At 38.4% G+C, this 16,376-nt stretch overlaps 1 protein-coding gene across 1 annotated transcript; it reads right to left on the reverse strand.

Moving 5' to 3' along the window:
- Nucleotides 1–1,719: 1,719 nt before the first annotated feature.
- zgc:153383 (uncharacterized protein LOC751751 homolog) lies at nucleotides 1,720–6,723 on the reverse strand. The gene is made up of 5 exons (XM_054618808.1): nucleotides 6,606–6,723; nucleotides 6,117–6,344; nucleotides 5,602–5,668; nucleotides 3,126–3,223; nucleotides 1,720–3,032 (listed from the first exon to the last, which is right to left on the reverse strand). Exons 1-5 carry the CDS (start codon nucleotides 6,672–6,674, stop codon nucleotides 2,820–2,822), a joined length of 675 nt encoding a protein of 224 aa, XP_054474783.1. The 5' UTR covers nucleotides 6,675–6,723; the 3' UTR covers nucleotides 1,720–2,819.
- Between the last annotated feature and the right edge of the window lie 9,653 nt (nucleotides 6,724–16,376).

A 16,376-nucleotide genomic window follows, 5' to 3' on the forward strand; every position in this document is an offset into this window, starting at 1 on the left:
TGAGATGATGGGGGGGGGGGATTAATTTATAGCTTCACGTCAGCGACTTGCATTGAAAATGACTTGTTGTTGTTTGGCTCGTAGTGAGAAAACAGCATGAGAGTTGTTTCAATCTCGCTTGTTGTCATAAGCAAATCTCCCAAAATGTCAAACAATTCCTTTAAAAACAACGGCAACTATCTTCAATACAATAACATTCTAATATATATTCCAATATCAAACCTACCAGCTATTACTGGTATGGTGTCTAGATTGTGAGTATGGCATGTTGGACTGTTGTTTATGTCAGTAGCAGTGAGAGGCATGTCTGCAGAGGAGGTCGTTCAGGACCACAGAAACCTGAGAAAGAACACATTGTGCAGCCGGTGGACGGGGGGACTGACCTCAGAGCAGTCTGCGTACAGAACAACACAGGCTCTTTGTTACTGGTGACAAAGACAAGGCCTCACATCACTCGCAATGTAGAACCACTATGAGTTTTATTAACGAGCAGACAAGACAGCACAACTGCCAACATCGACTTTGGAAAATAATAAAGATTTCTCATTTGGACCTGTTCAGCCTGTTAATATCTGTTTTGAAGAGTTGATCTAATTGAACTGGAAAGTAACTAAGTTTTTGGCTGAAATGCCTCTAACCTGAAAATTAAAAAGATTCCTCTAGAACGTAAAGAAGTGTCGACATGGGCCAAACCCCCAGGTAAAGCGCCGGGCTTTGAAGGTTTTTTTTATTAAGTGGCTAATCTGTGGAACTGCAACTTCTTTACAACTGCAGTATTACAATCACAGCACACGGTTTTACTGTGGAACCTGAAATGAAGTCCTTAGTACATAAAAAAAACTGCTGAATCAGTGTTATTGACTGATTATATGTTTGCTTTTCCTATGCTTTGGCAAAAGTGTGTGGATGAAGCATTAAAGTTGTTAAATCTTCCTCGTTTAGCGACTGGCTAGTAAGCTAGCTACCTTGCTAATTCCACCATGTTTTGTGCTAAAGTTACAGAACATTAAATAGCAACATAGAATCTGCTGGGCTGCTAGGTTACTATCATAGACAGCTATTTAAAATGTGATATTAGCTATCAAAAATGTTATGATTTGGACATGAATCCTTCAAATTCATTACTAAATACCCATACGCATTGGTTTTCAGCAGAAAAAGGTGGTTTAGGGGTTTAGTTACTATCTAAAACAGGAGTTTTAAACAAATTTTAGTTCAAGGGCACATACAGCCTATTTGGTCTCAAGTGGACCGGACCAGTAAAATCATTGCACAACAACCAAACAACACCTCCAAATATCCCTTTCTTTTAGTGTGAAGAAGCACAGGTACATTCTGAAAACCGCAACCCAAACAATCCATTTACCAAATAGATGACCAGCCTGAGATGTCTCTCTGATCTCTTGGCTACTAAAAACAGACTGTGTTTCCAACAATTCATTTACATTCCATTTTTCTTTCAATTTTCCTTTTTTTATTTTTTGCCTTTATGAATCTGATTGTGGCGCCGAATATTATATTCCTTGAACACTGAAAGGTTCTGTGAACACACCAAGCCCTTCCCATCTACCTCTGTGAAGAAATAGGAACTGGTCCTTAGAAAACCTGACCGGGCTGTATGTTTGACTCCCCTGCTTTAAAGTCATATTACAAAGGGACAAAGAATATAAAAGTAAGACAATAATTATGATTTTTTATTAACAGTTCATGACAGTGTTACTTATCAAATCAATAGAAAATATGCTTAAATTAAGTGATAAAATAAATACATAAATATAAAAAATTGTACTAAAAAAACTGTTAAAACTGTAAGTTTGCATGTCTTTATACAGACTTAGTGTAACAATGCTCCTTTCCATTAACAAAGGCTTACACACAACAACCACCATTCTTATGTCCATAGTTGATAAGGCCGAGGATGAGAGCAACATAGAACACAGAGACCCTTTCTCATTGTTATTTTTTTTAACAAAATGTCAGTCTGGTGGTCCACAGATGATTTGATAACCAAGGCTAAATCTGCTCAGTGCTTCCACACAGACATCAAGTGCAATACAAGCATAATACGCATTAATACAAAAACACAGAGAGCAAATCAACATGTGAGGGAGTGTTAAGAGGGCCAGCTCTTTGGTGCAGCCAGGTGTATCGGGAATGCACCAGTCGGATCAAGATCTGGACAAACAGCTGTTGTACATGTACCAACTATTTGAAGAACTCGATGTGTCTCCACTGAATCAAAGGCTTTTTGAAGGCTTCAAACAGTTGGGAATCATTTCCAAATAAAAACTTTGTCCAGATCTGTCACCGACTCGGCTGTATTGGTGATTTAGGCACAGTGTCAGGTCGATCGGAGGCACAGGGGAGCAACATGGAACCTTCACTCCACAGCAGACGTTCAAATTTGGGAGGCTGCTGAAGCAACTGATAACACAATAGCTGGATAATGTAACAACTGACCAAAATGGAAAACTGTCCTTTAAATGTTATCAATGTGAACAAAACTATTCATTGGCACATAGACTAGAACATAATAAAACACTTTCTGACTCATACTGTGTGTTTTTCATAACGCAAATATTCAAAGATCTAAATACGTGTCTCCATTATCCAGCAGCTACTTTTACCAGTTGCTACACTGTTGCATAGGGACACTAACTCCACCACTACTGTCCTCGCCAAACAACCACAATACAGCAGCACTGCCCATCTAAAGCTGCGTCGTACACAAACCAAATGGTGCTTGGTGAAACAAGACAGTGGTCCTTCTTTAACGGACGGACAGACATCGGAGCGCAAACGTCCATATCTAGGGTCAGTTAGGTTGCCGTGACGATAGCGGGGACTCTGATGGTGCTTGAAGACACCCGATTTTCATTCTCGATCTGATAGGTCACATCATGGTGAGCGGCAGCCACCTCTGGCCGGTCCGTCGCGCTGATTGGCTCGTCTTCACCTTCATGATACGGCAGCTGGTCAAATGATCGCTCCGCTTCTTCTGACAGGCGGTCTTCCTCTTTCTCTTCCTCCCTCTGGACACACAGACACCAGAAGCCGTTACATCAGCTGGGAAACAAAATCACAATATCATGGATTCATAACCACAGAACCTCTGGGCGACGTACCTCCTTCTTCATCCTGTAGTATTCATCAATAGCGTACTGATATTTGGCTGATGTTATCCCGAAGAGGGAGGCCATCCTCTCCCCCAGGTAGTCACAGGCTGGAAAATAATAAATAGTAATAGGATTAAGTATACTAATTCATTCTAACTAATGATGCAGCACTTGGACAAATCTTAGAATTAGGCAATATTTCTATGAAATTAAAAAGAAACAACAACTAAGTATCATTAAGTCTTTGAAAGACATTTCATATTCTGGTTCCAATCATTTGCTTTGCTTTTTTCCTAAATATACAGGTTTGCAGATTCAGACATATCATTTTAAAACATTGGTAAAAATTCTTATGGGAATCTTTTAGCATTGAGTTTTAGTGACAGGCTTGTTCATTCTGCCTGTGTCATGTTTCCATCAGTGTAAATGGTAAATGGACTGTACTTGTATAGGGCTTTTCTAGTCTTCCGAACACTCAAAGCGCTTTAACACTACATATCATCATTCACCCATTCACACCCATCAGGACTTCAAATAGCATTCAAACACATACATACAACGCAGGAACAGTTGCAGGAGCAATTTGCGGTTAAGTGTCTTGCCCAAGGACACATGGACAGTGGGTACATCCTCAGTCTCTTGCATCCTCCTCATTATTAAATAATCAAGAATATGATTATGGTTTATCCTAAACACTGGAATTAATTTATTAGGCTCAATGTTTTGGGGTAAATTGGAATTACATAACTCATCAAACCTGCCAATCAGGAATTATCAGCCTCACTGGACAGAATGGAAATGACAATAAAGGATGTAAAAAGTGTTTCTGCTGACATACAGACAGACTCTCCAACTTTCTTTCTCTCCCTGACTTTTCAATCTGTTCGATCTGTGATCTGTCATCACTCTGTTATGAAACTCTATTGATGATGAGCTATATCAGATCAGTATGATCTCGGTTCAAGTGAGGATCGAGGAGCAAGGAAACGACAAATAAGAGACTTGGGATGTACCAATGGACTGCCGGAGCCGGGGATCAAACCGCCGACCCTCTGATTGAAGGATGACCCTGCTCTGTAAAGGTTATCCCAAAAATATGAGTGCAGAAGATGTTAGGGATGAGGATTTTTTTTACAGAGTACCCTTCAGTGATTTTGGGGCAACTTTTGTCCCTGGATTTCGCTAATTTAATGGTCTGCCTCTAGAGAAGGAGTGAGAGCGCCAACGAGCCGATGCAGCGGGAGAAGAGGGTGTCCAGTAAGCATATTTTCACGTCTTACACAGTAAATTCAGGATGTATTTCTACCAAACCAGACTTGCTGATTGTTGAACAGTGGAAAGACTTACAGTTTGGTGAGTTTTATTTTGGTTCTGTCAAGTTTGAATGAAGTGAATTAACATAAGCATGTTGTAGTGAGGTGAAGAGAGAAACTTGAATTCAGAAGGTGTACGGTTTTATACTTGTGTTGAGGTGAAAGAATATTTCCCTCACTGACTGAGTTTATTTTGTTTATTGATCAGATGTAGAAAACTTGCTGCACATAGCATGTAGTAGGAAATGTATTTCTTCAATAGTCTCTCTCTCTCTATATATATATACAGTGGGTACGGAAAGTATTCAGACCCCTTTAAATTTTTCACCCTTTGTTTCATTGCAGCCATTTGCTAAAATCGAAAAAGTTTTTAAAATACTTATGACCATGTGATATTTCAGTTTTTCTTTTTTAATAAATTTGCAAAAATTAAAGGAATGGCTTGTTTCGCCTATATGTGCATTTGTCTTGTTCAGTGTTGCTATTTTCCATTTTGACGAGTATGTTATGTGATGAGTGTTATATATGTGCTTGTACTGTAGGTGTGTTTGTTCTGCCTGACACATGCTGCAGCCTGTCTGCTCTGCTCTAGTGTCTTATGTACACCTTGCTTTTGCTTATATGTGCTTTGGTTTTGTCTATATGTTACTGTCTGTTTATCTATGCGTTTTAATTCTATTTTTAATTGAAATTTTGTAATTTTAGGTTGCCTTCAAACATCTGGCCGGGGACATCAGATGAAAACTAGCCTATCTGGCTAACTCTGGCTCACTTACAGTTTGACTGTTGATTGATATGCATTGTCCCTACAAAATAAAAAATAAAAATAAAAATATATTTACCATCAGTTCTCATTGGAGAGCCAAATAAAAGGTGGCTGATTTTCCCTTTAAATACTGTAATAATTTCAATAATTTCACCATTCATTAGACTGGTGATGAGGTAAACAACATTTTTTCTGTTTGTAAGAAGCCCTGCTTTAAAACCAGTGTGGACACACAGTTGTGTAAAAAGAAATTCTGGCATATAATCATGACGGTTGTCAAAATGATTCTGATGACTTATAAAAAAACATCTTTGAAACTCAGTGATGACTCAATCCAACAGTGACGTGTTTGGAAGATAGACAGTCATGCTTCATGATAGGTCAGGCTGTAAAATAATGAACAAACCTGAGATGGTGGACGTGGCCGCTCTCCACATGTGAAACCAGAAGTATGGACCCCAGGTCAGTTTAGACTGCAACACAACAACGTACAGTCGAGAGGAACCTTTTACATTAGTGAAGGATAGATTCATGACTACACACACACACACACACCTTCCTTCTTCATCCCTCTTGTTCTTACACATGACATCTATTGCATTCTGTCCATCCTGGGAGAAGGATCCCTCCTCTGTCGTTCTCCCAGAGGTTTCTTCCTTTTTTCTCCCTGTTAAAGGGGTTTTTTAGGGGAGTTTTTCCTGTGCCGATGTGAGGGAAGGACAGAGGATGTCGCATGTGCACAGATTGTAAAGCCCTCTGAGGCAAATTTGTAATTTGTGATTCTGGGCTATACAAAATAAACTGAATTGAATTGAATTGTTCTCATTTAGCTCCTTGTACCCCCCCAAACACACACACACACACACACACACACACACACACACACACACACACACTCCCCATCCCTCCACAGTTTCTCACCCTCACCGCATCCACCGGGGAGGACAGCAGGTCTTTCCTCTCCGGCTCCCTGTCCTCCCCCTCCTCCTCATCGGTGCTGTACTCCTCCATGGTCTCCCCGCTGGAGAAATGGATGATCCTGCGTGGAACCTTCTCCCTCTGCTGTTGCTCCTCTCTCCTGTCCAGCTCCCCCAGCTCCACGCTCTCAAATCCTGGAGCCGGGTTGGGGCTCTGAGTGTGGACATCAAGCTGCAGACAGATGAGGACAGTGTGTGTTATTATGGGACTATTTTATCAGGGAGTAGGCGGCCAATGCAGCCTCAAGGTGGGATGAAAACTGTGTTGCAAGACCTGGGATGACTTAATAGAACAATTGAGACATATATCTGTCTCTAGTGTAATATCATGAGAACCAGACCGACATGACACAGCTGACCACACTAAGAACTGGACGACACCATATCGGTAAACAAACCAATGTTGATGTAAAAGAGAGAGCTGTGTACCGACCTGCTGCACGTCCATGCTCGGTCCTATGGACACACTGACGTTAGTGAGGTACAGAGATATATCGGCCATTCTCGCCGTCTTCTTTGTATCTCTGGATGCTGCGACGCCTCTCCTCCGCACGGACAGACCCGGAAGTGCCGTGCAAGCCCTCCGTACGTAACGTCAACGGGAGCATGGCAACTTAAAGGAAGGTAATATTATCTGCCACCAAGATGGATCAGTCTCTTTGAAGATATTGACCAATCTCAGTTATTATAAATATATATGCCTCCAATAATGAACAATACAATTATTATTATTTTTTTATTTTTTTATTGTCTTTATTTCGAACATGCAAGCAATAAAAAACATGATTATTAATCAATTAATGATTATCAATTGATTATTAATAGATGAAATAAAAAATAAAAGAGACAACAAAAGAACACACAAAAGAAGTAAAATTAAAAAAAAAACTTTCTACATGCTCGAAAGGGGGTAGGAGGAAGTAAAAAAAACTGATCTAGTCCTACCCCTTAATAGATCAATTTAGCTTGGATAGATGTCACCAACATGTCAGTATAATGCAAGCTATAATAATGCATTAGATTTCAACACCGAGTAAAAAGAATCAGAGACTTTAATACTGTGATGGATGAAAACATGGACAGAGCCACACATGAATAAGGAGATCATAGGCTGTTATAATCAGCTAATCCTGGGTCAGCAAGGGGTCGATTAGTCATGACTTTATTGAGGATTAATGGGAATTAAATAAACACTAGTAAAAAAAAAGTAATGCATTCAAAAAACGACTCCCAAAAATGTTTTTTGTTAAATATCGGAGACAAGCAAAATTATTGAACAATTTCGCACATTACATTACATTAAAAATGTTTTTTGTTAAACATAGATATTCAAGAGAACAAGTCAAAATTATTGATCTTAAAGCATAAGCCAGAGCAAAAGTATAGTGCAGAGGCAAATTACTACGAAAACAATAATTGCACATTTTGGGGAATAAATTAAATATGAAATTAGGAACTTGTTAAAGCAAACAAATAAAGAGAATCCCAAAGAATTACAAAAAAAAGGGAGGAGACGGCCAGATGAGCCTTTGTCACGTCTCAGAGGAAGTGTATAGAACAAGGTGAAAAATGCACTCAATACATTTCATTTAGAAAAAAGAAACTATGAGCTATCTTCCCTCTCAAAAAGTAAAAAAAAGACATTTTGCTCATTTTGCTCACAAGTTGTTTGCTACTAATTCTGAAAACGAAGGCAATATTGATTTGTTTCTTAAAAGACATAGAAAAGAACATTAAAGGCATTTATCACAGTTTTAAATTAGTTTGCAACCAGAAAATGTATGTAACAGAGGTATACAAATGTATTGACTCTCTTAAAGATAATAAATCTTCTGGTAATGATACCGCCAACTCGTCAATGAGGTCAAATCAAATTGATCTCTAAACCAAAAAGAGATAAACTAAGTATTGAGAATTAAAGACCATTTACTCTGTCAAATAACCATGCCAAGATATTTGCTAAAAGGTTAAAATTAGGACCGGATGATATTATTCATTTTTATTTGTAGATTTTTATAAAGCATTTGAAACAATTAGCCACCAATTTCTGTGTAGAGTTATTAAATGCTTTGGATTTGGGGACCAATTTTCAAAAGCTCTCCAAATATAAAGGATGCAGCAGCTCAGTTTAGTTAGCACACGGTACAACTATAGATTTGAAATTTGTTGTAGGATAATACAAGGCTTGCCTCTCAGCCCCTTCTTATTTATTCTTGTTTCATAAATAAGGGCTGTACATGTTAAAGAAGGTAAATTTCAAGGTATAGTGACCTTAGTAAAGAATTTAAATTATCCCAACGGGCAGATGATATTACATTATTCGTATCTAACTGACATTAGCAAAGCAACTAGATATAGTGATGAAGTTTGTGTCTGGTTTCTATATGAACCTGAACAAATCTGTTCTATTACAACTCAAGGAGTGTGAGTTGTCAGAAGAGAATGGGATCCCTGTAAAGACCACAGTTACATACCACCGTGTTGTCATTGAGAAGAGTGAAGAATTTCACAGTAACTTAAACTTCAGTCCTAAAATTTTACAAATAAGAAAAACATTCAATATGTGGTTGATAATAGAGCTTTCATAGAATGGGAAATTTCTGCTATCGAAGGCTGAGGGAATCTCTAGATATGTCTGTCTCCTTATCAATGGAAATTCCTACTGAAATATACAAAGAAATAGATAAGATCTTATTTCCTTTTATTTGGAGGAACACATGTTAAGGAAAGATATCTTATGTATGATTAAAAGAAAAGGGGGTCTGGAGGTAGTACGTTTTGAAACGTTAAATAATACTTTTAAAGTGAAATGGTTAACTAGTTTGAGTAAAGAAAAAGACAACATTCGGAATACCTTCCCTTAAAATGTATTGCATCTATGTGGAATTTAGTTTCGGCTAAAATGTGTTAACAAAATTGCTAAATTACCTTCACATTTTCATAAACAAGCTTTGCTGACCTGGAATCTGATTTCCAAGCATCATTTTATTTTTACTTATTTGGGATAACAAAAATATTCCATTTAAAAATATATCACTATTTAATGGAAATGGGTTGACAATGGTATTGTATTGGTTAAACAAATTGTGAATGCTGATGGGCAGTTAATAACGTATAATGAATTCCTTTCCAATTTCCAGTTCCAAAAGAATATGCAGTGCTGTTTGATGCTTTGTAGAGGTGTATGCAGCTTCTCGGGGATCAGGAAGCCAGGCTTCATTGATCGGTCATTCTAATATTTTTATATTCCTTGGAGACGTTTCCATTTCTATGAATAAATACATTAGGAAGTGTATAGCTATAACACTGCCCAAAATATTATTTTGGAGTCTTTTGAACTTTGTTTTATGGCGATTTTAATTGGAAGACATTTTGGCTGGGGAACATTTTTGCCTCAGTAAAACGTTTAAATAGCTTCTGAATCGTTCCAAACTTACGTCTTAACACCACTAGATGTCAGTAGAGATCCATGGCACACAGAGATGAGCTCCTCTGAGGCAGCTGTGTCTGAGTGAGCAGTGAATGATTTGTTTCTGAATCCTGAGCTGCACAAATGACCAGAAATGTTCTAGAATCAATTATCACTCTTTAGTTATGCTCTCTCGCCCCGGAGAGCTGCAAAGAAACTTCAACGGGATGCTTTCACTGGAGGTCACTCTCTCAGAACTATGACGTCATCAGGTGTTAAACCTGGAGTCTGCCCATAAAGAATGCATGTCAGTCTCATTTATGGCTTCTGCCTGAAGAACAAAAGTAAAACCAGCTTCATTTCAGAACAGTTTTATTAGTTATGAGCTAAAATATGCTTCCTCATCTTAAGAATATCCTTGGATTATCCCACATTTAAGTGCTCTCTGTATATATACAGCCTCACCTCTTCTCCCCTTGTTTGTTTGTATTGGTCTTAATCAGAAATTGCGCGGTGGTTCCTCATTGGCTCCGTCCTCTTTCCCGTTAACAACTGACAGCAGCATTTAAGCAGGCTATTTGTAATCAGTCACAGGATTGCTCAGGTCAGCTGTGTATTGGACAAAGCATTATTAATCTTGAGCTGTCAAAAATTATGGATTTCTCAAAAGGGTAAAATCACAAGCACTTGGATGCATCTGTTGTGTTTTAGGAAAAGGTTACTTCTATCACATGATCTTGCGAGTCACTGAACTTTGAGAAGCTGCAGGTCCAAGACTCTGTTTTTGTGGGAATAAATGGATTTTATGTACCAGTTGTAGCCACTATAAACAAACTGTTTTTACATGAAGTACTATAGATAAAGTCAAGGACATACACAGTTTATGTTTGCTAGTTGTTTTTAATTTCACTGACTTTAAAAGTACAAAGTAATGGGAGGTCTTTGGACAGGTGCACAGGAAAATTACAACAGCCAAAGAGGCTCAGTAAATCATGTTTATTATGGGTTTTGTAAGGGAGCACTTTTTTGATTGGATTCTCACCTTAAATTGCCCTCTCCGGGATTCACTTGAAAGTGGCATGAAATCACCTGTGTCAGGCTGGCCGGGGAGCTGTTGTTTCATGCAGATGAGATCTAATCAGAACATTCTCTGCTCCTGACAGGTGCCAAAACTGAGCGGATAAATAGTTCAGGATTGGATTTAACTGCTAAAAATAAGGCGTAAAAAAGCAGCCTAGGTGGTCACGTGGATGTGTTTTCACCTTCTTTGGATTTATTACAAAGTCGGTCATGTTTTAATAAAGGCCTACTGATTTGACTGCTGCAGAGCATATTTGTGAAATAGGTTCAAATATAAATGCTTTCAAATGACAGAAGTAGGGTGCATATATTAGGATTGCATGGAGCTATTATTCCTCAACCTTGAGCAGAATTCATTCAGGTGTCTCTGCAAATTGTGTGTGCATTATACATGTCTGTGTCATACTATGCATTTTGAGTATGACTCTGCTTCATGCTAAGCGGAGCACTCTCCTGCCTTTTGATGATAGCATACATATTATGGTGCGTTCACTTCCAGCGTTGTCCCTTTTACACCCGAACGACGTGAGCTCTGCTGTCGGCGTGAATCAGCCCTCTCACTGGCCCATTGCCTCCAGAAAGTTATAGGCCTTTATGGGCTCACAACATGCTTTCACTAAGACTGTAGGAGTGTTGTTAACAGCTCTGCAAAACACGGGTGCAGACATGGGGGAGGGGGGGGCTTTGAGTAGCAGCAAATCAACAAAAAGAGCCGCTGAAATGTGTATTTTCCCACTGTTTCATCCAAGTAATAAATAGACTTAATCTTCATAAAAGCACCACAGCAGACATCTTAAAAGAACATTTTTATTTTCATACTTTATTTCTTTCTGCTTTGAACTTCCATTCTCTTCACTAACATTACATTAGTGAAACAGAATTTATCATTCACTGGTGAACTTACCTGCAAAAGGTGAAAAACATAAAAAAAAAAATAAAATAAATAAAAACAGTTCATAACTCCACATACGATAACTTTTGTACACTTTACTACACGGCTTGGCTTTGTGGAGGAAGCTCCGATTAAGGCTTTCTAATGCGCTGTACCTTCTTCCAGAGGGGAGATACTGACGTAGATGGTGAGGCGGGTGGACAGGGTCATCTGTGAAGTTGATTCGGTTCATTGCAATCTTCAACTTCACCTCTAGGTGCATCTAATTCCCACTGCTTCTTTAACTACTCACACACTTTCACAAATGTCTTAGCACTGACGTGGCCAGCAGTGGTTGCGCTCTCTCTGTGCTTCAGCTCAAGGTTATAATCATACCAATTAGCTGAAGTAGTGAATGACCATGTTACAGCTGAACGCGTAATATGAGTTATATTTGAGCCATAACTCTGCCTTTTTCCTTTTTGAAAAGGCATTAAAAGAAGGACTTAAAAGTTCTGTTTTGGCAAGAGCCAGACAATCCAACTCATACATGCAATAGGCTTAACTCTGCAGGAGCGCAATGCCGTGCCCATGTATAGACTTAAGATTAATCTTGCAATGCATATCAAGCCTTCCACTCTCACGTGGCACATAATGTAGTGTGCAATGGTAATGGAAGATTTACCACATCTTTTTTTAAACAGTGTGCCTTTGATTTCAATTGGAGATAGACAAAGCTAATGTTGGGCTGATTGTTTATGTTTCCAGCTTACATGTATTAAAAGGTGCAGCATGTGGGATTTGACGCCATCTAGTGGTGAGGTTGCAGATTGCAACCAACTGAAACTTCTCCGGGGTGCCAAGTGTGTAGGAGAACTGTGATAGCCGACACAAAAAACAAGAATGTCCCTGTCTAGAGCCACTGTTTGTTTTGTCCGTTCTGGGCTACTGTAGGAACATGGCAGCTGGCTCAGTGGAGAAGACCCGCTCCGTATGTAGATACAAACGGCTAATGCTTAGGTAATGAAAACACATTATTTTCAGGTGATTATACATTAGAGTAATCTTTTTAATATTATATGTATGCCAATAGAGCCCCCTGAATGCTACACACTGAAATAGTTAACTGTCATTTCAAATATTTCAACATGCCGGTCGCCAAACAGAGGGATCATATGCAAATTAACAGAGCCTTAAAACTCAACATTAGAGTAGCATGTGACAAGCAGCGGGAGCCTTCAAGGTAAGCGCGGGCGGCCTGACTTCCTGCATCAGGCTGCAAAGCCACACAAAGGAAATGAGGTGGCATCTCTTCAGCAACAGAGAGGGAGAGAATATTAAATAGCATTTCACGGGATATTTGGGCACCAGCTGTGCTGATGAAAGGCTTTCTCTGCTTACTCTGCTTTTGGGTGGATTTTGGATAAAATGTAACCAAAGCAGAAAGAAGAGCTAGAAAAAGGACACACGAGTATCAGGAGTTTATACGCCTTTTACAGTTTGGTTAGTCTGAATTGTTAAGCACAAACAATGATGCAGAAAAAGCAAACAACCTACCATAATGCATGTGTGGTTCTACAAATACATGCTGCGTTTAAGTGCTGCTGGAAAACTGGGATATTTAGGCTTTCAGTAAAATTGTGTATACTTTCAAAGTAGTAGAGCCATGTATATATATATATATATATATATATATATATATATATATATATATATATATACACACACACACACAAACAGACTGGCTTGTCATCCCTTGATTAGAATACCTACATTTACCAACTATATCTTTATACAGTAGTCTGTGAATATATATTCATTAAATAAACTACTGCCAAGTGGTGGACTTGTTTTTCAGCTGGTAAATCAGAAGTCTGAAAAACAATCTGTAAAGTTAAAGTGCGTAAAATATGAATATTCATTCAGGTTGTGATGATGATTGTGTATGTGCATTTGTAAAACAGTTTTACAGCTGTTCAAATTGCTGGGTATTTGTGTGTACATTAGAACAGCATTCTTGAGTACCCCAAAACACCCAATAGTAATTTGTAAATCTTATTTTTAATTTGTAGATCACATAATACAAACTTGTGACCATTTTGAGACTAATTTCAATCCAAAGATTTTTTATCTAGAGCTTATTTCAGAAGCATGAAGCACACTTCTCCAAGTGAACATGGAGCAACTATTATGTGTTTGTATTCATAAGAAAAAACAATCCTCTTGCTTCAAAATCAGCACCTCTGACTCCCTGAGGAGTTTATCTGCTTTAAGTATCACCCCCCCCTCCTGGAAGAAAACTGTCCATCACAGCGTTCCACTTTCCCATGTTTGCATTCTGAGTCCAGATATCCAAACATCCAGTTAACTCAGGGGCTCTGTGTTTGTATGTCCATATTAAAGCAGCTCATTACAACTGAATCAACAAAGCAAAAGGGCAAAGATATAATAATATTCTTTGCATGCAGAGAAAGCCACGAGCGAGAGAGAGTTATTCGGGACTACTGGCACTCGTTATACTGTCCCATTTGAATTTGAATGGTCCCTCTATGCACTTATATCTCCGAACACCTTGACTCCAAATACCTCAAACTCAAATACTGTTCATCTGTGCTCTGAGCGCTGAATGACTTTGAGATATTCAATATGTTCCAGACAGAAATTGATATATGTGAAAGGTGTAATGCTTTAAAGAGACACCAAACGTTGGCTGGAATTATTTACAGGTTTAGTAAAGATGGGCCGAGACATCATAAATAATCATTTTTTGGAAACTATGAGGTTGATTTCCTCGGTTTTCAGTGTATAAATCTGTTCACCTCTGTTCTTACATTCATCTTCATATTATCAGACTCGATAGCAGTGCTCCTACATACTCAGCTTTCCCCATGACTGTTACTGAAACAAAGTAATTAACATGGTTAAATCAATCGAATTGATTTGGATGCTTAATTATTTTGTTTCTAAAATACACATGTAGATGTTTGTTTTACTACTTTGTCCATGAGTACATTTCTCCTAAATTAACCAAAAGTTACCATTAGATGATGCCTCATTTGCATAATTAAACACAACATTTCCGAACACTTGTAATACAATAGATTTATTGCATCGTAATTGTCTGTAAGTAATCAATTATGGAAGTTTCATGGTGTGCCTATATAATGATCTGAAGGTTTTCACAGTCATCATTCAACTTCTGATTTATAGAACATTTTGTTCCTAAAATCATGGTGAAAATGGACTTTTATGGCTGTATTTTTGATTAATGAAGTGAAAGTACTTGAAACGTGTTAAAATAATAGTTTTAATATAAGTATCAACTGGGGAAGTTTCATTGTGATATGTATTAGGTAAAATGTTTCCCCTATTCAGTGTGTTTCCCCTTACTGTAAAGCATGAATCAGCCTCGTTTGAACCAGCTCGGCTGTTTGGGGTCTCAGATCAGTACACAAGGTTCCCCTCCTGTTTATCTATCTGTGTGTTGATGTCAGGAGAAGGATTAAGCTGGTTTTGTTGGATTTTACAAGAGGATGAAGCAGAAACAGTGGAGGAGCTGGAATCGATGCAGACGTCAAATGAATGAAGTGAATGTCACCGGCCTGATCATGCTGTTAGCTTTCAGAATCCTTCTAACTCTGTTTCTTGTACCGCATGTGTCATAACCATGACGATCCTGAATTGTTAGCATGCTGCTGGATGGAGTCACTGGGATTCAGCTCGTTCTTTCAATTTAGGATTGGATAATAATAAAGGATACTTGTATGGGAGTCAAGGGGCAAAATGTTCAAACTAAACCCTTCAGGGTGCTTTCTCTACTGTAGTTGGGTTAATTTGGTCCGGAGAAAAGAGAAAAATTATACGTAATTGCATTCCTCCCACTGTCTTCTTACCAACGGACCTAGTGGAGGAAACATGAATTTCTACAGATCGACAGGAAACCTTGATTGGACAGTTTTTTTGGGAAATCTAATTCTGACAGTACAGTAGTTTATGCAGCACTCTAATGCTTCTGATGTGTATATTTGTGATCTTGTTATGTAATGGTCCGGGGCTTATTACCGTCAGATCGCTGCCACACAGTTTTCAATGTTCTTAATGAACTGACAAAGTACATGGAGTCAGATACAACAGCCGTTTCAAACAGCTTTTGACCTGTTAACCAGGGAAAATAGCAACGCTGATCTGCATACGCATCGATTTGCATAAATAAGTTATATGGTCTTTTACAGACCAATTAAAATATCAATTCCTGAACAGACTTTAAGATCAGCAGATGGATTTATTAGTAGTGTAGCTTTTGAAATCATGCTAACCTGCTCACATGTGGTCATTTGCTTTAACACCAGAAACCAACTGTACCAGAGACACCCCTTTTCATTTCAGTTCAATTCCCATCTGCCCAAATGAACTGGACAAACTGAGTTTGTTGTAACACAACCAGAAGTTTTTAGGTGTCAAAGCCCACTTAAAGAACTTCATACTTTATCACCACAGTGATTCACCTGAAACATTAACCATTTTGCTGCCCTATATTCTCTTACTGCATGAACTTAGTTTCATCTCTTTGGGGGTTCAATAAATAAGATTTTAGGCTCTCTTTCAGCTTCAACTAAATTAAAATCACATTTTTCTTCAGAACATTTTGCCCCTTTGAATACATTCATTCATTCAGTGTTTTTCTCTGGGTACAAAAATACAAAATTAGCTGGAGTGGACCTCTGTTTAAGTGTGCACGCTCATGCATACAATGGAGAAGTGACAAAGAGAAGTATGATGGAGAGAGATTCACAAACCGCTCTCTGTTCTGCTTTCTGACATCTGCAGATTCTGAGCTCTTCACA

Source organism: Anoplopoma fimbria, chromosome 18 (genome assembly GCF_027596085.1).
Source record: "Anoplopoma fimbria isolate UVic2021 breed Golden Eagle Sablefish chromosome 18, Afim_UVic_2022, whole genome shotgun sequence".
Taxonomy (NCBI): Eukaryota; Metazoa; Chordata; class Actinopteri; order Perciformes; family Anoplopomatidae; genus Anoplopoma; species Anoplopoma fimbria.